Consider the following 22,944-nt stretch of genomic DNA (forward strand, 5'->3'; position numbering starts at 1 on the left):
CAATGTTTCAATTTCAGAAACTGTAATATTCATAGAGTTGGGTTATCAGATAATGCAGGATGTACAGTACCTAGTACAGTGTTTTAATCGCAAAACTCCAAATATTATACACTAATGAGCTAGTGCTTCAAGCCACTTTCATGAATTTATCCAATAAACATGATTGTGATCATAATCATATTAGGACTTTTGGGGCACACATCTGGTTATGAAGCCAAAAACATTTTAAAGGCCCATATGCCCTCGATTCCTCTCAAAGTAGTTGAAATGATTATACCCTTTAGAGTTCTGTTTAAAACAAAAACAGAACATGGCAAGGGCCACTTCACTCTCCTGTGGCACCTGTAAGCTCTTCGCACACATTCTAGACCCGGGGTGACAGGTCACTCTCTGCACAAACTGAGGTGTATCTCAGTGAGCCTGTCTCCCTGAAGAACGGGATCCCTGGGAGCACCTGTCTGCCTCTCACCCCTCGGAATGCATAGTCCACTTGGCACAACTGTTGTTCTTCATACTGAGACCTAAACCCGCTCTTAGAGGAATATGTTCTAGTATATTTGATCATTTCTCTACGTGTCTCCCTGCAGCACACGACTCCTGGGGCATGTGACTGCAGCGACACGACAGGCCACCGCCCCAGCGCTGGGCCCTCATCCCAGCTGCTGCGCTGCCTGTCTCAGCCTTTTTGGCTGACGGCCGTTCCATGGCCTTCACGGCTAGAACACGCCATCGAACCCCTCAAAGAAAGGAGCCCGGGATGAAGTGAACAGAGACCCTTCTGTGAGCACAGCCCTGGCTCGGGGCGCTGGTGTGGCTGCATGACTGGGGGTAAGGTTGTCACCTATTGTTGTGGGGGTGTCTGTGAGGAGAGTGCCGGCTGCAAGGCTCAGAGTGGGTGATGCAGGGGTGGGAAGGCTCAGATCTGCAAAGAAATGAACAGAAGAGTAGAAGTTAATGACCTCCTCATACTGAAAGGCCAGGGAACACCCCTGAGCAACGGTGATTCCCTGACCCAGCCTTTGCAGTAGGAGCCCTCATTTGAATTGACACTTGCTTGTTTTTAAAATAAGAATCAAAGATTTATCTACAAATAAACTAATGATCTACAAAGATGACTAACAGTTCAAATGGTCTGAGCTTGGTGTTGTACAAGTTCAGAGAAAACTGTGCATTCCTCGGTGGAATCCTTACCCACTGTGCAGTCACCCCCAGCCTGCTCCTTCTCTTCCAACTACAAGTCTCCTCACTTTAACTGTGGAAAGGATGCTACTTACTCTTTTTAACACTCAGATCAGTCCCGTGAAATGATTATTCCATTTTTACAGAAGGGAAACAGATGCACAGCAGTTATGAGTGACTTGTGCGAATGTCAGCTAGAAAGCTAAGGAGGCTGGATTCGATCCCAGGGCTATATGACGTCAACGTCTATTACCTTTCCCCTTCGCCATGAACTTCTGCAATCTGCATGCTACAATGAAATATGCCCAGAAAAAGCTCACTGGTACGTTTCTTTTGCATAACTTAGTATCAATCTGTGAAAATGTGTAAAACAGGAAATGTGCAAATAATAGTTGGTGTGAAATAAAATTGCTGCCTTGAACTTTCAGTTTCCATTTCCTTATCTGTAACCCGAGGCGCCTGAAGCTTCATAGTCAAACCTGAGGAGTTGGCGGTGCTGGGGGTGCTGGGGGTGCGTGAAGGTGAAGCAGCAGAGCTGGTGTGTGCAGGGCTGAGGGGGGCTACCGGTGTGGAAGCTGTGTCTGCGAGCAAGGTGCTGAGTGGAGTCCTCTCTTCCGGAACACCTGCAACCAGAAAAGCCATCAGCGCCGTCACCCACCGGTGCACGCGAGGGCAACGACCAGCCAGCCAGCATGCACAGGGGAGCGAGCTAAGGTTGCTGCTCCACACCTCTGCTGTTCCACCATGCGTGTGCTCTGCCAAGCCAGACAGAACACAGCAAGGTTCACGGAGAGATTGGTTTAAGGCAGACAGCTCAAAACCTATGCAGCTTTGTAATCAGAGCACAGACTTAAAAAGCATTTGAGACCTGAGAAGATAGCCCCGACAGCCCAGGGTGGCTGGGCCTCCTTGCCGAGGGCCGCCTCGGGTGGTACTGGGAATGCCCAAGGTGATACCGCGGGGAGCTGGTTTGCGGTGCTGAGACTGCCCGCGCGGGTGGAAGCAGAGCTCTGCGTGTACAGGCAGCGTTCTTGGCACAGGAGGAAGTGCGACCTGCCACGTGCTGAGTGTCCCATGCGGTGGGCCTCTCTGGGGAGAAAACCCTGGGGGCAGCTGCTTAGTTCTAGTTTTCTTAAAATAGAGCTGAATGGGCTCCTGCTGGCACAGCTGCTGGGCTCAGCATTCTTCTTCCTTTCCAGCTGAAGTTTTTTCCAATTCTACTTTCACTGTGTAGAATCTGCTTGCCAGGAAAAATCAAACTGATTTAGAACCGAAGCACTTCCATGTGACACCGACATCATTCCCTTACTTTACAATCACATCGGGACTAAGTGGTACAGAATCAAGCGTGGTAGCTGAAGAAACTGCACACATCAGGTTTGGTTGGGACTTTTCATTGTCAAGCTCCAAAGCATCTAATGCATGTTACCACTTCCCCCAGAGGTCCCACCCAGAATCACAGCACGAGCAATCAAGGTGTCTTAACTGGGTGCCTACTAGACCACTAGCACTATGCTCGTTGCCATGGCCAAAGCAAGAGAAATACACACTGGCCCCGTTTGAGCTTGTCTGTGGGGGTCCCTGGGGTCATCGGTTTGGTGATATGAGATACATCTTCTGTTTGCAGAGAGATCCTTGGTGGTTCAGCCTGGTGACAACACGCATGCACACTCCGGATACAGCTTTGATGCCAGCATCCTCCAGTTACCAACTGGGTACCATCCGAACTTCACACGCATCCCTTAGAAGTGAAGCTGCATCTTCCAAAATTCTGAGGTTCTCAGCTCAAATTGAACTGAACCATAGAACAGAATGAATGACATGAACCCCAGGTCTTAGTACCAGATCGTCAGAGGAGGGGTCCGACAGAACAAGGAGGGAGCCGCAAGGTTTATCCTTTTCCTTTAAAAAGCATGTAGAGGACAGAACCGGCCTCTGCGAAGCCTTGAGCCCAGTGAGGCCTGTCTCTGGCCTTCTCCTGCGTTCTCTTCTGCTCCCCCTTCCACGGGCCTGTCCTCCTCGCCTGTCCCAGAGCCCCTCGTGCTCTCGCTCCGCCGAGGTCCCCCCACCCTCTCCAAATTCCCAACCTTCTCCTCCTACGAAAACTACTTTCCCCTCGTGTGGGTGACCTCAGCGACGGCTTGGCAGTGGCATCTCCGATCATAATCAGATGAATTAATCCTAATAGATTTTAATCGGTGGAATTAGCCGCACTGAGAGGAAGAATCCAGTGGCGGAGCAAAGCAGACGGGTTCAGGCAGCGATGGGCCCCGCAGGCCTGCCGCCCTCGGTCCCTTTACAGCCCCGGCCGTCCACAGCTTGGAATCTCCAGATCTCCGCACAAGGTTCCCAGGCAGCAGGGACGGACGGCGGGGGGGGCGGGGCGGTCCTCGGGCCGCGTGTGGGGTCTGGTCTGTGGCTCGCCTGCTGTCATCTGACGCCCAGGAACGGTCTGAGCACCTGCACGCAGCAGCGAGTCCAGCTGCCCGTCCGACCTGCACGCTGCCTGCTCCCGCTCGGTCGGCGCGGGCATGCGGTTCCCCGGCCGGGAACACGCGTCCCTCCCCGGCTGAAAACGGCGTCGGGACGTGATGCAGCCGCTGACCTCGGAAGGCAGGGGAGGGACGTTTTGCGCTGGAATGATGGACAGAGACGCTGGAGAGAGTGAGTCTTGGCGTTTGGGAATATGAGCATCAAGTATTTTTTCCAGTTTTTGAAAATGCAATGTAACTGTGGTCACGATTCCTCGGCGCCCTCCCCGCCGTGGGGGCTGCGTGCCGCGCCCTCTCCACCTGCCCTCTGCGCGGGGCCCTCCGGCCCCTCTGAGCCTCCGATTCCGCATCAGCCCCGCACACTGAAGGCCGGACCTCCCTCGGGAGGCAGGGCAGGGAGAGGATCCCCCAGTCTGCAAGGGTCTCTTACAAACCACACAGACAGGGAGAAACAGCAAAATGGGCTAGACAGTCACAGACACCTACCCAAGTCATACGAGGGCCCGAAGGTATATGCAAATGGGATCTGCATTATGGCAAATCTTAGAAAATGGAAATCAGAATGAAATATTTTTAACTATTATACTGGCAACATTTAAAAAGACTGAAAATACCTAGTGTTGAGAAATAAGTGGGGACATGTTTGCATGCCCTCACCCGCTCGCCGAGTCAAATGCCCGGAGTCTGGACGATCTACCACCATGGTTAAAATTCCATCTTTAGAGAGTAGGATTTGGGGAGATAATAATTTCATTGTGTGTGTGTAAAGTGTATATAAAGTACATTATACACACACACACTTGCATATCGATGTTTTGCAACTCATGTGCCGAGTCCTGAACTAATGTTCAACAGGGTGAGTGAGTCAGTGATGTGCTGGGATTCTGAGGAGCCCTGGTGGTCTTCTTTTGGGAAAAGCAGCCCCCACGTCACTCTGATGGTTTGCTGCGAAGGCCCCGCGACCTTGAATTCTACCACCAGCGCTCACAGCCTTGACTACCCAACTGAGAAAAACCCCGCGAATATCCCTGGAGGAAGTCCAGATAGCAAAGCTGGATCATCACTCTTCAGTGTGGCTTTTCTAAAACATAAATTGTCTGTGTCTCCAATAACCTTCTGATATTGAGAATCTGGAATGAAACGAAGGAAGAGCACTTTGGGGGGACAGCCAGGGGGGGCCAGCGGGGCGGAGTCCTGCAGCAGGGCGATCTGACCTGTCAGGGCCGCAGAGCAGCACGGTGGCCGGAGCCGCAAAAGGGGGCAGAGTGTGCCCACCAGAGGGGAGTGGGGAGACGGGCTCCCTGGCGTTAGTTAGGGGGCGCCCCTTCTCCCCACCCCATCTCCCTGACAACCAGCATCCATGACGTCAGTCGCCCAGTATTTCACAGCACCTAGCTGTCCTATGTTTCATATGCCAGGATGCAATCACATATACAGAAACTCTAACAAAGTATAAAGAAAAATTGTTCTGGTAACTTAAGAATTCAAAACAAAAGAGAGACACATTTCCCCAACCCCACATCAGTGAACCTCTCTGTGCCAACCTGTTGCATCAGCAATACTAGCGTTTTCCAAAGAGCTCAGGGACACTTCGGTGGAAGTAATGTCTGGGGTAAGAGGAGACGTGGTCTCTGAGGAGTCATTTCCTCTTTCAGAGGTGCTTGTGGGTGAGGATGCAGTGGTGTGAGCAGGTAAGGGGCCATCTGGAGGTGCAGTACTGGACTTTTCTTTTCCATTCAGCCCTGTTACATTCATGGGAGACAGAAGGAAAACATAAATATGTGAATCATCTCCTGAAACGTATACTCATCTGAGTTTATTAACTCCCTATACACACCATACAGATATGATGGATAGTATTTGCCTGTATATAGTGTGTATGTGAATATTTGTAAGTGCATATACATACAGACATATTATGTACATACCCATGCATGGATAAAATACAGATGCCTATAGACGTGTAGACATACTGTCTAGACTTAGTTATAAAACAAGCTGTAGAATTGTGACTAAAGATAAAAATAGAGAAACGAAGTTGAAAACAGCTATTCCCTGCCCTCTGCCTGCTGGGTTCTCAACCACCCAAAGCAAATGGGTTCAGAAGAATGAAGCACAATGTATAAAGAGGATTAAAAGAGATTGTAAAAGACTTATCAATGAAGAAAAAAATAGAGGTAGATGAAGTTGGGAGTAGATTGCTAGGAAGGCTAGGGTTCCAACAGTAAAAAAAGATTAAAGTTCTAGATATACACTGAATTTTTCTTTTAATAACTCAAATCCAAGCAAAGCAAAGACTGGAAAACAAATTTCAAAAATGACCCAGTCTACAAAAATGTGTTTTCAAAAGAAACACGATTTGAGATACACTGAAATATCATTTTCCACAGTTTGAATTCACTTTAGAGAAGAAAAATGGGACAAGGTGCTGGTGAAACAGGAACATGCCGAGCTGACAGGAGCTCACAAAGGGCGAACGCCTCCTGCGAGGTGGAGCACCACCACGTATTAAAGGACTTTCAGGGTTTTTTGTGCTCTCCTACTGAGAAACTGTAATTCTTTACAAAAGAATGGGGAGAATACACCAAATTTGTATCTTAAAAAAAAAAAAACACCCCACTGTGGTCTCTGGATATTGGGATTATCCAGAAATTGAAAATGTCTCCATTTTCTATATTTAACGTGATTCATTTCTGTCAATAGCAAAATTTGTGTTTTCAATACTTAGCGAAAAATTGTGTTACATTGTAGGCGTATTTTACAAATTCAGTCCGACCGGACTGGGTAAGAAGGAACAGCATGAAAATGGCGAAGGCGAGAATGTAAGGACCTAGAAAGGGGGCAGGAGTGACACAGTCCCAGCTTCATTCATTTGTGCCAAAGGTAAATGGAAACCAACTTTCACTAAATACAGATAAAAACCATCTAAGCAAGCCATGGGGAGATGCCCCGTGCAGGGCACATGGAACACTGCCCGACTGCTACGTGACTGCAGAAATCCAAGGTGATAGTGCGGTTGTTCTGTGTTATTTTCCAAGGAAGAACTTCAACCTCTGGAATTTCATAACCTAATAACTCACAAATAAATATGTTTACTAACCAACTGATAATTACATAGAAACACACCCAACCACGTAAAAGGCAAGGAGCCGCTTTCCGTCTTCTGCGTGAAACCATCCTCTACCTTCACCTTCTCTCACCTGCTCGATGCTGCAGGAAACAGGGCAGGGGGAGGGGAGCAGCGCCAGAGCAAGGAAGGACGACAGGCAGGGAGGGAGGAGGGAGGCGCTTAAAGTTCTGTCCAGTAGCATTAATTCACTTTCACTGTTACAGATGGCCAATCATTAGCTTGCTGTTTTCAGGTTAACTAAAAAAAACTGAAGTTTGGTGTTGGCAGATTTTCAATGACCCCTTTTGCTCTGAAAGAAATCTTGAAGCATCTTTCCTTTATCAGCACCCCCAGTCTTTTGTTAGACTCGAATTACAAAGAGACTGGAGGAAAATCACTCTGAGCTCCCGCCAGGACAGCCCTGTCCCGCCTGCGGAGGGGCGTTCCTGGGGGTGACCTGGAGTCAAACGACTTCAGTCCAGGGCGTGCGGAGAACAGGTGTTGGGAGGATCACCCTCCTGTCTAGAAGCCTTAATATCCTTGCATACATCTTAAGCTCAGCGCACGTTCCCTAGTTTAATAAGTAATATTTTATTTAGGATTAGAAAACATGCTTCAGGTGCTGACATGCACTGTCCTCGCGCTCTTGCCGCAGAGGTGCTTTGAGTTTCCATTGATGACGCTCTCGCTGGCCCCATGTCTGGGAGAGACGTTTGTGTCCTCAGTGAGGGTCACTGTCTGGACTTACCTGGTTTCATCATTTGGAGGCTCCTTATAAGAGAGTCAGTGCAGAGATGTGGACACGCTCTCGACAAGGTGATGAGTCAGTTACCATTTTAAACATTCACTCCCCATTCCACCCCAGTCCCATTCCCCTCCTGTAAAAAGAAGCAGGTTGTAGGGTTGAGATGAACTTTCCTATGAAAGGTAGAGATGCTAAGTCCCACGTGAAGACGTGGCATAAACCCACCCTAGTCCGCGAGGCATTATTGACTTCCGTACGGTTTATAAGACCTCACTGCCATATTACAAAACTATACAATTCTAATACCATATCTTTTAAAACATAAGAGAATACACTCCTTTGCAGATTCAGGTGCTTTCTGTTACTGTTTGCATAGTTCTTAGTTTCCATACTTCGGAATGAATTTTCATTTAACTATAAAAATAATTCCTTTAATAACCCAGTTCTCAGAACATTTTAAATGTGCATTTCAAGTGACAACTGAGCCCTGCAGTCATGAAATCAGACTTGCCTTGATGCATAACCGCCAGCCGTATGATTGATCAGGAAATCAAAATACATTTTCAATTACATTTAAGTGATGTAGTTAATTTTTAAGAGATACAATCTGACTTGTCCCTCTCATTTTATATGGTAGATATAAGAATTTATTTATTCATTGCTTAAATTTAATTTATCTCAGGATTAGGACATTTCTTAAGACTATTCAGTGAGAGAGCAGAATTGGGAAATGATTATTACAAAATATCTTAATAGGCTCGAAGATTTTCTTTTGAAAGAATATATGTCTGCGTGTATATATATATATATTTAGAATGACAATTTCTCAGATAATTCCTTAACCCATTCTTGACCTATAAAATTTTGTGATATAACTTATTTGTAGTGTTAACATTTAAAAAGAGATGGAATCCTACCATGTCATTTACTGTCAAGTTTAAGAAAATCTATAATTTATACACAACAATACATATATAAATAGTATGTTTAGGTAGTAATCAAACTATATCTTATAAGCAGGAATATTAAAAACAAGAGAATGTCAAGAATCATCCATAATTATTGTTTCTCCTTATGAAACCATTCCATTAGATAATAATAGAAAATTCTAACAACATTAAATATACAAACTTTGCAACAAAAATAAAGTAAGTAAAATGCAAATATTAATTCTTACCAGTACTGGACACATGTGTAGTTTGCCCTGCAAAAACGGAAACAAACATCTTTTAGAATGCTTCATATTTCATACATATGCATGTACATAAGAGTTAGATTTATATATATAAATACACACATCTCTATGTTAGCTGACATTCACAAAGTGGCAAATTTCAATGCTTTTTACCTCAATGAAATTTACAGTCCTTCTCTTAATGTCATGTTTACAAAGCCCATGTGTGTCAAAACAATGTTATTAGTTTTGAATTCTCTGGTAAAATAAAAATAATAAAGCTACTGGAATAAATTTCAAGCTTGCAAAAGACTTTGGAAGGACTTTTGGAAAATTTTTTTCCCAAATGCATTCATCTATTTAGGTAATGATTATTTACTGAGTACATACTATGGGGTAAGCATCATGTCACATCTTAGAGACATAGTATGAACAAAACACAGAAATTCCCCACCCCCTGTGAGCTCAGTTCAGCGTGAGATACAGATAAAATAAAATAAAAAGCCTTAGAGCGTGGTGGTCCATGAGACAAAATGTGCTATAAAGGCACATAGGAGGTCACAGAATGTGGACTTCAGGGTTGGTGGCTGGCTGGTGGGGGTGTGAGGTGCTGCTTGGAAAGGTTTAAGCGGTGACCTAAAGGATTCAGGGCAGCTAGCCTAGTCCTAGCAGAGTAGGAAGTCGGGGTTCATCTCATGAGCTTCGGGCAGCCACTTGGGAGGGGATCTCGGCCTCGGCCTGGCCGCGCTGCGGGATGAAGAAGAAGCCGTCAGAGGGGAAGCTGGGCGCAGGGAAGTCAGGAGGCTCCAGGGGAAAGGAAGAGATGATGTCCCACATGAAGAAAATGTACCAAAGAAAGAAAAAAGGCAGGGGTGAACCAATGACCCAGGAAACGCATGGGAAGCAGGCACGACGGCATCGCAGCCTTTTGAGGCGAGGAAGGTGGAGAAGGAGTGAAAAGGGAATGGTCAGCGAACCTGGGGGCCCAGCAGGCAGGGCTGCAGACTCGGGGGTGCGCCCTGGGCTCCGCGGGAACCGGCGGCGGTGTTGGGCGCGGGGGCGGGTGGCTCGGGACATGCGTCTGGGCACTGGCGACAGGCCAGCCGTCGGGGCGGCGGACCCCCAGCTTACACGATAGGGGGGCCCAGGCTAGAACCCCGACACTGGCAAGTACTGAAGCGACCTCATCCTCTCTGCAGGAGGGACACCGGAGTCAGCAGGGTGGAGAGGGCCACGTGTTTCTAGAAGAAAATGGTTGGAATCCAGGGAGATGAGGCCCGCCCGGGTCCTCGGACTGTCCCCGGGCTCGGCAGGAAGGTGGGGAGGCCGGTGTCCCCGAGAGGGAAGGGTCAGTCTGCAGTGGGTGGGACGTGTGCTCATCCACTCTTAGCGGATGACCTTTAAAGGCACGGTCAAGTCCCCCCCCGAGTGACAGGCCGCTGATGACAAGGACCGGCGTCAGGTGGGTGGACGCATCTGCAGCGCTGATCACCTTCCAGCCTTGAGAATTTATTTTCCAAAGACAAACTGGTCTGAAAATATTTTCTTACCAGCAGAGAGGTGTGACCCAATATTCTTCCATGACATTCCCTGGTTTTCTCTTGAAATAAAACGTATTTTTGTATTGTATATATATTGTGTATAGTATGTAGAATGTGTGTAATTATTAAAATACATATTTTCTTATTTTGTCATTATAGTTCTCCAATTTTTCTTAATCATTCATATTAAGTATTGTTTTTGATTTACATTATTTGTATTTTGTTCTCTCTTTTGCTCAGCTTTCATCTTTCTATCCATATAAAATACCATTTTTATATTTTTATTTTATTTGTTTTTCCTGTTAATAGTTTTCCCTCTCCTGCCATATATTTTTCTTTCCTTGTAAGTTAAGTTCTTGGAATTGTTTTGAATTGCAAAAGAATATGAACAGTTAGATATCAGTATAGCAGTAAATAACTGCTCTTGTGTTTTAAGTGAAAGGAAAAATAACCTTCATGGTAATTGTTTGTAAAGAATTAGCATATTGCTACATTCAAAATATGCAAGTTAGTTTGAGTGTGTGAACACATTTCATATAATATACCTCTCCTCTTTATCTGAGAAATATATGAGCTTTTAAATACCTGAAACTATTTTGATATTCCCCTTCTCCATATAAACGCCTGATTCACTGGAACTTTGAACAAGTTAATTCTCATTCAGTAGGGTTCAGAAAATATTTATGGTTCTGCTGGCATGCTATTAGGTGCTGGGTTCAAGTGTCAAAAAACCTGGTCTTTTGTCCCGGAAAAACTTTTAATCCGGTAATTTACAGATATTTGGTCATAGATGTACTAGATTGCAGCTGACAATGAAAATGCCTTCTGCCTCATCAGCAGGGAGGGAGGGAGGCAGCCACAGCTGCGCATCTCAGAGTCCTGCATGTAGTAAGTGGGCGGGAATGATTGTTGACTGATTTGGGGGACCAACGGTGCGAGGGAGAAATCAGACAGGTCCCCAAACAACAGCTTTGGTCGAAAAGCCAAAAGCAAGTGTAGCAACCCATGGGGCAGAGACCGCATGTCTCCCAGGAGGGACGGAAGCCGACCCACCAATGAGGATAAAAGAGAGGCAGAGAAAAGAGGAATCCTGGTGTCGCCTGCGCCAGCTCCGTCACTGACGCCACCACCACTGAGCCCTACTGTCCTGATTCATCAGTTCATTGTCCCCAAAATAGTGGCTACAAATTGTACAGAACACTTCATAAAAAGGAACTACAATTCATCACATACTTATTATGCAAACAAGAACAGCAATGCTGGGATAGTCAGCCAGCTATTTCTTTTGTGACACAGGACCAGGAAGACGAGAGAAACTGAGCTAGAGATGTTTCCAGCTGGCGGACCGGCCCTCAGACCACACACAAACACGGTGTCTCGGAGATACCACTTCAATTACAGCTGGTTCAAAAGCAACTGGGTTTTTCTTTAAGGAAATAGGTGATATACAGTATTTTAATGTAAGCTTTGAGAAGGAAAGCATGGTAAATTACCAAAGTGGAGGAGACAGTTTCTAGAGATGTATCTTTTTAAAAGAATAATTCAGACGTGATATTTTATTATTATGAATTGCTAATATGTATTGAGAAGGACTGGGTGCCAGGCACTATACTAAGTGCTTGGCTTTTGTTTTCTCTCTTAGGCATCACGGAGAGCCTGTGAAGCCCAGAGAAGCCCGGCGCTGTGGCTCTGCTCCCGAGGCCAGTACCTGCTCGTCCAGGCTTGACCCTGCGCCTGTTACACTCTGCGAGTCATGCTCTTGACCTGCACCTGCTTTTCTCATTACCTGTCCTACCGCCTCTCCTCTAACCCCTGTGCTTTCAGCGTAGAAATTCTCTTAGCAGATGTTTTAGGTTCCATAAACGTTGTTTATTAAAAGCTCATAAAGTAGGTAAAAAATCTTAATCAGAATTGGACTACAAAGTAAATGGTTAATAGTGTTACAAATGCTAAAAGAAACTATAGACTGCTGAGTGAATGCTCTATGTATGGTACTAATAATGCAGAAAATCCGAGGTCCATCAGTTTAATGAAATAGAGTATCATTTTGACATTAAGTCAAATAAACTACAATAACATCAAACAAAAGTGATACCACTCACAGACCTCTAGTTTGTCTGTGAAGAGGTGTCTGGGGCTCAAGAATAGAATAGTAGCAATAATAACAAAAATAAAAAATAAAATAATATAATATATAAATAAATAAAAATAAGCACTTATTTTTAAAATATCAATCAATAAAATAATAATAATAAATGAATCTATATATTTATATATCTGTATCAATATTTCTATATATTTCTGGTCTAAACATGGCCTTGTTCAGCATTCCCCCAAGTCCCTTAATCTTCAATGCAAGAAAATTTAAGATCTATGGAAAACAACACAATAACTAAAGATCGAACAAATTTTCTTCTATGTTCATGCTTACATCCCATTAAGGCTTCTCAAGTTGAATATGCATTTTCTTTTGCAACTTTTTATCTCAGAATCTGATTCTAAATTCTCCCACTTAGTTTTAGGCTACATTAAAATACTGTAGTATATCTCAAGTTTTATTTCATTTTCTTTATTCAGAATTACACACACACACACACAACCTTTTATCTTTTTGAAAGAAAATTTCAAGCCTTCGTCATCACAGCTTAGACTCAGTGTTAAGACTAAAATTTCTTGTCCTCATGGTCACAAAATCCCTATTAGCAGATTTGCGGCCACAGGAGCACTTTCACTCAACATGATAAATCACAGGAAAATTTCTGGGCTCTCAGAAAAGTCTGTGACCCTAAAATAAAATTTTAAGAATCCAAGTCACTCCCAAATTTAAGCTGATGTCCTTGAGAAAATGTCCAGGTACTTTAGCAATACACTTGAAGTAAAACTAATTTCAATAAGCTAGATCCACTAGATTACATAAATTTGTAACACTATTTCAACTATTTTTTAAAATTTCAAAAAAATTTAACTACCAGTATCAAAGCAGGAATACGTTTAAGGCAACCTACATGAAATAGCCTAATTAAAAATCTAACTACTATCTATAGGACATATCCCCCCTAACACATAAATCATCTAATGGCTTTTGCATATGTGTGAGCAGTACACTAACAAATATTCCCAGGGAGGCTGTCTCTGTATGTGACATAAAGAGAAGATAGCTGAAGTTACTTTAATATTTACAGGAGACTGCACTACCAAATGTGTGCAGTAATTTGTCCCTGTCTCTTCTCACATTACGTGAGCAATGACTTCAATTGTCACATTTCATGTATGCAGACAATTCCAGAACATCACCGAAATCACAGGTAGAAGGGACTGTACCAAATCCTTATCACTGAGCAAGACCTGAATTCTCATTGCTAAATAAAAAGCCTGGTGGGGGGCAATATTTAATTATGCCATGACCTCCCCATTTGCTGCACTACATGGTCACAGGGTGGCCCACCTGACCAATGAAAAGCAAAAGAATGAATGTAGTTATTTCACTTGTTAGACATTAAAAGCAGCTCTGTACTCTTTATACCGTAGTTCATGTATTGCTTAAGAGCAAGAATATACTGTTAGTCAAAGAGACCTGGAAAAAGCAAATAAATCATCTGCATAAAGTACTCAGTAGCTAGGGCACAATAATACCCGTTTGATAAACTAGAAGATCGTATGACTATAAATAGCACTGCAACATATGTAAATGTCATACATGGCAATGCTCGGAGGGTGTGGGAAGCAGCCAAACAAAACCCTGCGAAATAAGATCACATGCATAGGTGTGGACAGCAAACCGAAGGTATCCGTGTTTCTGAAAGTAGGAACTCCATTGAGCTCTTTTAAATTCTATAAACACATCAAATACAATAAAATAGACCACAGTAATATACTTAGTGTTTCTGTACACTATCTTTTCACTTTACTCTTCAGGGACCACATTTTCTACATTTTTTTTTTTTAACACTCAAGTGCCTGCCTATCTTTTCATTATTTAGACAAAGGAATCGTGAGAACTATTCCAGTAGGGGGCACCATCGCACCAGAAACCTGAAAATCATTTACCTCCTGTTCTCTTCCGGTTCCCCGTTCTCATCTTGGGAATCACCAGTGGAATTGACTAGATACATTAAACAGATGAAAATGTAGATAACAGAGCACTTGATCTTCAAAGCTGTGTTATTCTAACACATGCATTGTTACTGGATTTACGTTTCCCAATGTGTTTCCTTCACAAATGAAAATGTCTAAGTGATCACAAATCAAAGTTACCTTGAATTCATACCTCTAAGTCCCTGATCAGAAATCCTAGCAAAAACTAGAATCAATTGAGTGAAATGACACCTCCTACCCACCCTCAGGCACACACACACACACACCCAAAAAAAGAGAAATGGGATGTCCTTCCAAAGGGTTTTAAACCTGCCTGGTTCAGCAAATCTAAGAAAAGTACAAGGACAGAAGGGAAGGGTGAAATGGAATAGATGAAATGAACACTTACTCTGAGCTTCTGCCTTACAGCAAACAGTGGCGAGGTTTCAGGCTTTGGAGAATGCATGGCCGACACCCATAAACATAAAGGCCACAGAAAAGTGGAATAAGCCAATCAAGACAAAAACATAAGGGTCAGCTAAAACAGATACGCAATTTCCCTTGCTTCATAAGGTATGATGATAATAAAGCACGTAAATAAAAATAGTAGGATTCTACACTGACTTACTCTTCAAACCTGATACAGACAGCAGATCTGACAAATCACATGAAATTACTGAGCATCTTCGGAATATGCACCCTGCGCAAGCAAAAAGCATGGAATTATCTAGATTTCAGAGAAACAGAGAAAAAAAATATTTTCCCTCCATTAGCTTATCAGTAAATATAACGATAGCAACAGTTTACTAAAATATTACTATTTCAGAAACATAGTAACACAGTATTGCACAGTGGCAGACATTTTGCAAACCTCATTTAATCATCTAAGCAAGCCAGTGAGTTAGCATTTCTTTTTCCTATTTTCTAAGGAATGAAACTGAGGCCTTAAGGCATTTACCTTCGGGTGGTAGATTGGAAGGAAAGTGTGTCTCATGGTAATATTCTTATTTTTCACTCAGCCTTTATGGTTATATTGTTAATAAGCCTGGAATCCCACAAATAAAACAGTTGCTGTTTACCAACAGAGAACAGGTTCTACTCTCACAGGAACATAGGGTTTCAGTATCTAGTGACAGGTAATTGTGTGATAGGTAAGGAGACTAAGGCTCAGTGACCTTAAATGCCTTCTGATTGCCTGCAGTTTAAAAAGGCCCGTAATTTACAGGCTCTACCACTGAGGACAAAATCTCACCCTGCCTATTGTGGGGTCGCCCTCTCCAATACAGACCCCCGAGGAACACCAGACCGAAGCCTCCAGCAAGATCAGGACCAAAACAAACCGAAGAGAGGTTTGGGAGAAACAGAGACGACGCAGGGAGCAGAAGAAGCCCCGAGACCTCCCAGAATTCATATTCTCAGAAATTGGAGAGCTCGGCTTCCATTCACAAAGGGCAGGGGATGAAATGAGGCGACACTCCAACATCAAGAAAAGAAGTTAGCGGATCCTGGCTAAAATCTTCGACAAAAGATAAAAGAATGAAGAAACAGCAGTACAACAGCAAATACCATTTAAAGATGGCAACATATCTAAACGTGTTTTCATTTGCTTCTGGAAAGCAGGAATCAGGAAGGAGAGTGGGAGGGCGGCAGAGGGCTGATCTCATTTCCTATAAACCGCAGCACTGCAGTATTATTTAAACTCTCAGACTACACGCACACACACACACACTTGAATGGAAATACAAATAAAAAAGTATTGGTATGTAAAACTGAGGTAAGGATAAAGAGGGCAAAGGCATAGAGCTTTGGGGGGAAATAAAATCAAAGAATTCATTATTTTTGAATATGGTAACCACAGATCTGTCTCCTATGAGAGCTATATAGATAGTCATCTTCCAAAGAGCCGTAACATGCAGCGCCACAAATATTCTTGCTCACGTGTGCAGACAGATGAGTGTTTGCATGCGCGCGCACACACACACGTGCACACACACACGTGCACACACACACACACACACGCACACACACACCCCTCTAAAAGTAGGCATGCATTTATATCTTCCTTATATTTGACAAAGAACATTATGTTATCAATTTCAGGCATGTTGATCAACTAAAACTAATAAATGCAAGATGACCATCTATAAAAAATTGGTTGCTTCGCCTTATTTTCTGTCTTAAAATACTTATCTGTAAATCGTAGAGAACAAAAAACAGATTTTCCCTTCCTGCGCAATGATGGCCGACCTGAGGTCTTTGACTTAGAGTCACGTGTCTTAAGATGCCCCAGAGTCAAGGCTGCCCAGGAAGGATTTCACGCTGCACATCCCTCAGGGACATTTAACAAGTGCTAACGTGTTAAAGGCAAAGAGGAATTTATGTAGCTTTATTTCACTGAGATCTCCCAAACGTTTTTGCCACAAACCCGTTTTTCCTACCAGCACACGGCAGACACTGCGGAGCAGGGGCGCCGTGGAGACCCAGTGGTCCTGAGAGCACAGCTATGACTCCGGTTTGTGTATATTCTACACATAGTTTTACAATTCTGATTAATACAAAATCAGGATTTGTTTGGTCCGAGCTATGCTTCATCTTAAAATACAGATTAAATTAGATTAAAAATTCTGAGCTCCACCTCTGCAAAACCTGATTCAGTAGATCTGAGGTGTGAAGCAATCTGGATTCTGGCATTTCCATAAAGCCCTGAGGGTGATTACAACGGGGAGAGGGGGGGATTGGGGAAGACACTTCCTATGCACCTCCTCTCTAAAAATATTTCCCAGAGTACATTTATTCTCATAGCAAGGGTCTTTTTGTTTCTTATGAATGTTCGTTTTCATTAATCTAAATCCAGGGAATAATACCTAGTTTATAAAATATACTTCAAATAGCAAAAACTTTTTAATTATATTAATCCCTTAGCAGGTAGGTTTTTATAGCTCTTTGCTTTCCTAGGAAGGGTAAGATCATAGTCAAATATGAAAACTCACCAAAGCCTGCTTGCACAAGTGGTAGAATCATTTTATTAGTGTCTTTAGTACTACCAGTATTTACAATTCAATAACCAGCTACTATGTAGATGGTGCTACACTAAATAATTTTACATATTTATTTAATCATTACACAAACCCTACAAAGAAAATAACATTATCCTCTTTTTACAGATGAAGACTCAGAAAATAAATTTATGCTAAAGGCTAAAAGCTCATAGCAAAAAGGGATTGGTGTTAAATGCAGATCTGTGTGACTCTAAAAAGCCCTATGCTTATTTGAGCATACTCTAAAGGAAAAATATTTAATGCTAGTATTAAATAGTAGTTGTGCTAAAGACCTGTCAGAGACCGACAATGAGTGAACTGTCATGTACAAACCAACAAAATGGGATTCAGGTAAGTCATACATTAAAATTTATTTTTTGGAAAGCACAACTTGCTGAACCATGATTCTTATTGTTTAGAAAAAAAGAAGGGGGAATGTGAGCAGGCCTGTGGCAGAAACCGTGGAATGGACTTGTCCTTCAGTATTTCTACCCAAATCCTCAAGGAAAGAAAACACAGAACATGGTTTACTTTTATTATGTCCCTGCTTTGAAACAAAAACAGAAATCTTGAGCTGATCAAACCTCTATCTTGTAAAAGAAGTGGGGTGCAGAAGTGAGGGTGGGGGCGGCGCCCAGCTGGCCCAAGTGGTGCGGGGAGTGGGGGGGCCCGTGCATTTAGCTTAGCTCTGTAGTTAATTACAGCACCAGCCACAAACATCTTTAAATGTTCTGAAATGATCCCTGAGTGAAATCTAAATTCGACTATTTTTTTATGAACTAAATACAAGATAATAAGAAATAAACAGCAAATAAATGCTAGGTTGGAGGGAGTCTGCCTAACAAGCCCTCCCCCCCAGCTCACAAACAGGATCAGATGTCCGTTGAAGCCGCATGAAACCCTCCTCTCCTGAAGGGAAGGGTAATAAAAGCAGGGCTGATGAATGCGCCACTAACTTCTCGTTTCCCCTTAATGAAAACTGAGCAGAAACACTTGATTTACCTTCAGCATCATTAAAAGAACTCAGCCATAATGGGAAAAGCTACCCTTTCAAACAGAAGAGGTTTTCGACTTGTTCTCACAAGCCTGCTGTTTGCAGAGCTGAGCGCCGACAGCAGTGTCTTCACAGCCCTGTGGTTTGGGCTCCTCGGCGCACTTCTGTTTTTCTTTTTCTGAGTCTTTATAGGAAAGGAAGAGGCGCAGCTCCTGTGGTTAGGCGCACAAGCTCTTCCGAATGGTGCAATGGTTGCCATAGCACCGGCATAATCAGCCCTATCTCGGGGTTAAACCACAACTTCTCCAGTTTAAGTCCAAGCCATCTAATCCTACACTGAACTGCTACAAAAAAAAAAAAAAAACGTAGTTTCGGGTTCATTTGTTTCAATGAAAAGATTTTTAAAGATAAGGTTGATTATTAGGATGGTGACTTGTGTCCCTTCAGAAGCAGTTCATTTTGAAAAGCACTGGCAAATTATATTTTAATGAGAAAAAAAGTTAAATCCAATCTTATTTTCAGTAACAAAAGAAGTCATCCTCTCCTGGACTAGCGATTACATTTGACTGATTCATTACATAATGAAAGTTGGAGCAAGTAGGTTACAAAGAAAAATCACAGGACAAAGCTGCTTATTTGTAAATAGAATTCACATTCCTCTTACCTCAAGGGTATGAAATGACCAGAGTCGAGGCAAGGATATTTCACGTTGCGAAGGAACATGACCCTACCAGCCAGTCGTCCCACATCACACCCTTTGCAAGCAAATGGACTGAGCTGCATAAGCTGAGTGGCTTCCTTAATAGCACCCTTGAAATCTCATGGAAGGTAATACACCTGAAAACACAGAGATGCCTAGAACACCTCGCCCTGCCCCAATGCCACATGATCTGATGTGTTTCAGTCCTGGCTGGTAACAAATTCTCCACACTGAGTATTTCTACCAATTGTCTTATGTTTTAACTAAAAACGATTGCTTCATGGCATAGAAAATATTGATAATATATTAATATCCATAAATAATAAATCCTGGAAAAGGTCATGAAATAACTTTTTATTTCATTGAGAAAAAATTCACATTGGAACAATTTTTCATGCTTTTTCAGGCAGAAAAGTTTTCCTCTCTCTTGAGTAAAAAAGGAACCTACTGTCTTTATAATAAGTCTCTTTGTGATAAGGGTTATCACTCTTATTTGTAAATTAGGAAACAAAGACACTGACAATTTAAATAAATTGCTCCAATACAGCGTGATGAGTGTATAAAAACTCAATCCCAGGTCTTCCAGATGCCAGAGCGCCTGGCTCTTCTGTGAGCCACAAGATTCTACCTCCTGGGAGTAGAGATTTCTGATCATTTCATATCAGTTTCTACAATGTCGGTTCACAGTCCTTGGATATCTCGTGTCTGGGGGCTGGACATCCTCTCCCTTTCCACCGATTTTACCCTCACCCAAACACTTACCATGCCCTATTTCAGCAACCTTTACACTCAGTTTCTGCAACTTCCCCCTCCCCTCCCCCCCATGCATGCTAGATACAGCCTGCCATACCAGTCTGCTTTTAAAAATGCACTAACATGTCTCTTCCTTATTAAAATATTTTAGTAGGAAATTCCAAAATCTTTATTAGTATTATCGAAAGCCCTTCGCAACCCATCTCCGATTTGCCTTTACTGTAACATTATAAACGTGCTTAAGTGAAGTCACTTAATTTCATTTCAAATTCAGTTCAAATGCAACTTCCTATAACCCCATAAACTGTCAGCACGTCCCCTCTTTCCCTTTCATTTAATCTTACCCTAGTCCAGAGTATCTTTCCTTCTTTCAATGCACCTGAATCATAATCATTCTCAAGACTTGGTTCAAAGTTCAGTGTCATGACCATTTCCTCCTTCCCAGGCCACTGAGGGCTTCTAACATTTAGAATCATGATCAGGTGTCCCACTCCTGGGGATGTGTATTATAAACAGAATTACCTGATTAGTTCCCTTTATACAGAGCGCCCCATGGAGATCATATATTTTGGAAACAGCACAGAAGGGTTTGAATCTCTCCCTTGCTTCTCTCTAGCTATGTGACCTTGGAAAATTGACGTACCCTCTACAAACATCAGTTCCTCTTTAGTTAATCTATCATATCTACTCACCTCTGTTATGTGGCTATTGACTCGGACAATGTTTGTGAAGCACTTAATAAGTGAGTAAACACTGAACACTTCCTAACTTAGGAGCTCAGTAAATGGTAGTAAACATTGTAACTGCCAAATCGTCATAGTGTTTACCACCTTCCGGCATTTGGCTTGTCAGCTCTGTGTTTCTTAAAGGCACTGTTGAAATCAACATCCTTTGTATCCTACAGAAGGGCTAGTTTATGGAAGGTAAATATGAAATGTATTTAGTTTTCATCTTGAGGTTGTGTCTATGGTCCCATGGTGACAAAATGTTGAGCAATATAATTTTGAAACTCATTGTAAGATGTGGCATGTGTAATTTCTCATTTCATAAGGGGGCATTGCATTTCCTCTTGGTATTGTCATATGCTTTCCAGTTTTCCTATATATCTGTATTTATGTCACGCAGTGAAGAGCAGAATGCGACTTGCAGCCAGAAAGAGCTGGCCTCGGCATTGCATCACGCCGACCTAGTTTTGAATTCTAGCTCAGCCAGTTAGGAGCTTGTGCAGGTTAAATGATTCTCTGAGTTTTATTCCCCTTGTCTGTAGGGGTAGAATTGCCGCACTTGGTGTATGTACAGGGTGATGCGAGGGTTACAGGAAAGGGCCTCCCAAACGGGGCAGCAGTATGCAGGCAGCTTGAGTAACTGTTCCTTACAGTTGGCACCAGTCTCTGTCTTTTCTACTTGCTGGTCATCAATAGTAATAATTTTCAAGTGAGATTCGGGAATCCAGTGATAGTTAAAGCTGTTTTAAGAGGCTGCGGGTGCTAAACCTGCTGCTATTCATGTAATTGGCCTACAAAATCTCATTTTAGTTTTACTTATATGAGTTAGTAAGGATCTATATCTGCCTACTGTCTAGAATACCAGACTTTTGCATAACTTTTCTCTGATTATGCAATTTGTGCTGGGCAAGGAAGAAGAGAATCTGAGTGACAGCCCCAGATTATACTATTCAGTGTGCCCTGGGCTTGAATGTGCTCATTATGACCAGCGCTATATTTTATTTCTTTTGCATTTCCCCTCGCCCCTTGGTGGGCTTTGAAGAAACTGTATCAAAAGCAAGGTTTGTGAGAGACAGTAAAAATGCCTGCCCTCAAAAACACAGCATTTTCCAGTGCCCTGTCATCTGTGATTCCAGCTCTGTGTAAACAATGCAAACGGCTGCTTCTCACGGTTCTGCATGCCAGCCTCCCGCCCCCAGGAGCTCAGAAGCGGGTGCCAAGCAGCCCCCAGGACCAGGTTCCCGGTACCTGTCCAGAGGATTGCCTGGGACACCCACTGCTGAGGGGACCCGCCTGCTGTTTCTGGAGCTTAACAACTGTACACAAAGTTTTCACAGCTGGACGGGAAAAGATGCCTCTTTCCGGCTTTCTGCTCTGTGTGCGGCTCCTCCTTACTGACTGGCTGAGACATTCCCCAGTCAGAAGGTCACCTTGGGCTTAGACCTGTGCTGATGTAGTCCCCCCAGCGGAGCCCGGGTCCATACAGGGTCCGCACAGGCCTGGCACTCACACGCCCATCCACGCCCCATGCACTGCACTCAAACTACTTGGACTGAATTGAGATAGTAAAGCAGGACAAACAACTTAGCAGCAACTGGAAATCCTTCAGCAACATTTGCAGGGTAGGCGTGCAGTGGCCTCAGTGAAATTACTCATTACTGGGCTATCCCACATTTCAACCGTTTCTCTTACTTACTTTGGTCCTTAAAGTGCAATTTTAATCTCATGGCATCTATAGCCTCAGTTTTGAGGCAGGAATGATATCCTGGTCATTTCACAGTTCTGGAATAATGCTTCTACTCTTTTCTAGTCACCCTTTTAAATGACCCCAGAAGTTTCAACAGAAATTAGCCCACCCATTTCAGATACAGGAATGTAGCCACTGGTCGGATGAAGCTGGACATTATGGGATGTCTGCCTTCCTTTGGAGTGATATGATCTTCCAGGGAAGAGGGACCCATGGTTTTGAATTATCGATCCATTAACATATAGTCATAATTTATACCTAATTTATAGAGATAGAAAAAGATTTTTTTAATCTATGACCTATGACAAAGAAATCCAGATCTTGATATAGTGTGTAATTTCATGTCACAAAACAAAGTACATTTGGGCTGAAGTAATTATTATGAGAAGCTCAGATAATCAATTCTGGTTAACCCTAGTGAGGGAGAAGGTGAGGCTGTAAGAGTTAGGTTCTTAGTGTAGACGGGATATTATCTGTGGCATGCACTTTGTCAAAGAATAAAAGCTAAATGCTGAATGTTGACAATGAAATAAATGTAAATTCGAGGCACATTTAGTAAGAAAGCTTTGGGGTTTTTTTTATAGTAAATACTTTGTTCATCTGCCACCTACCTCAACAAAATTACATTTCTTTATAAAATAGATGTTTGCTCCTCACAAATAATAACTCCATG

At 43.1% G+C, this 22,944-nt stretch overlaps 1 protein-coding gene across 5 annotated transcripts in view; it reads right to left on the bottom strand.

Annotated features, from left to right (window-relative positions):
• PTPRC (protein tyrosine phosphatase receptor type C) overlaps positions 1-22,944 on the bottom strand; it is a 104,562-nt gene that overhangs the window by 47,036 nt on the left and 34,582 nt on the right. For 2 of the 5 annotated variants that reach the window (XM_073217197.1, XM_073217196.1), the window contains exons 3-6: positions 8,703-8,729; positions 5,216-5,413; positions 1,659-1,802; positions 842-922 (exon numbers count right to left, since the gene is read on the bottom strand). In XM_073217197.1, coding sequence (XP_073073298.1) covers positions 842-922; positions 1,659-1,802; positions 5,216-5,413; positions 8,703-8,729 — 450 coding nt within the window. The remainder of the gene's footprint in view (positions 1-841; positions 923-1,658; positions 1,803-5,215; positions 5,414-8,702; positions 8,730-22,944) is intronic. The other 3 variants (XM_073217198.1, XM_073217199.1, XM_073217200.1) reach the window with 3 other exon arrangements.

This window comes from Manis javanica, chromosome 11 (assembly GCF_040802235.1).
Source record: "Manis javanica isolate MJ-LG chromosome 11, MJ_LKY, whole genome shotgun sequence".
Taxonomy (NCBI): Eukaryota; Metazoa; Chordata; class Mammalia; order Pholidota; family Manidae; genus Manis; species Manis javanica.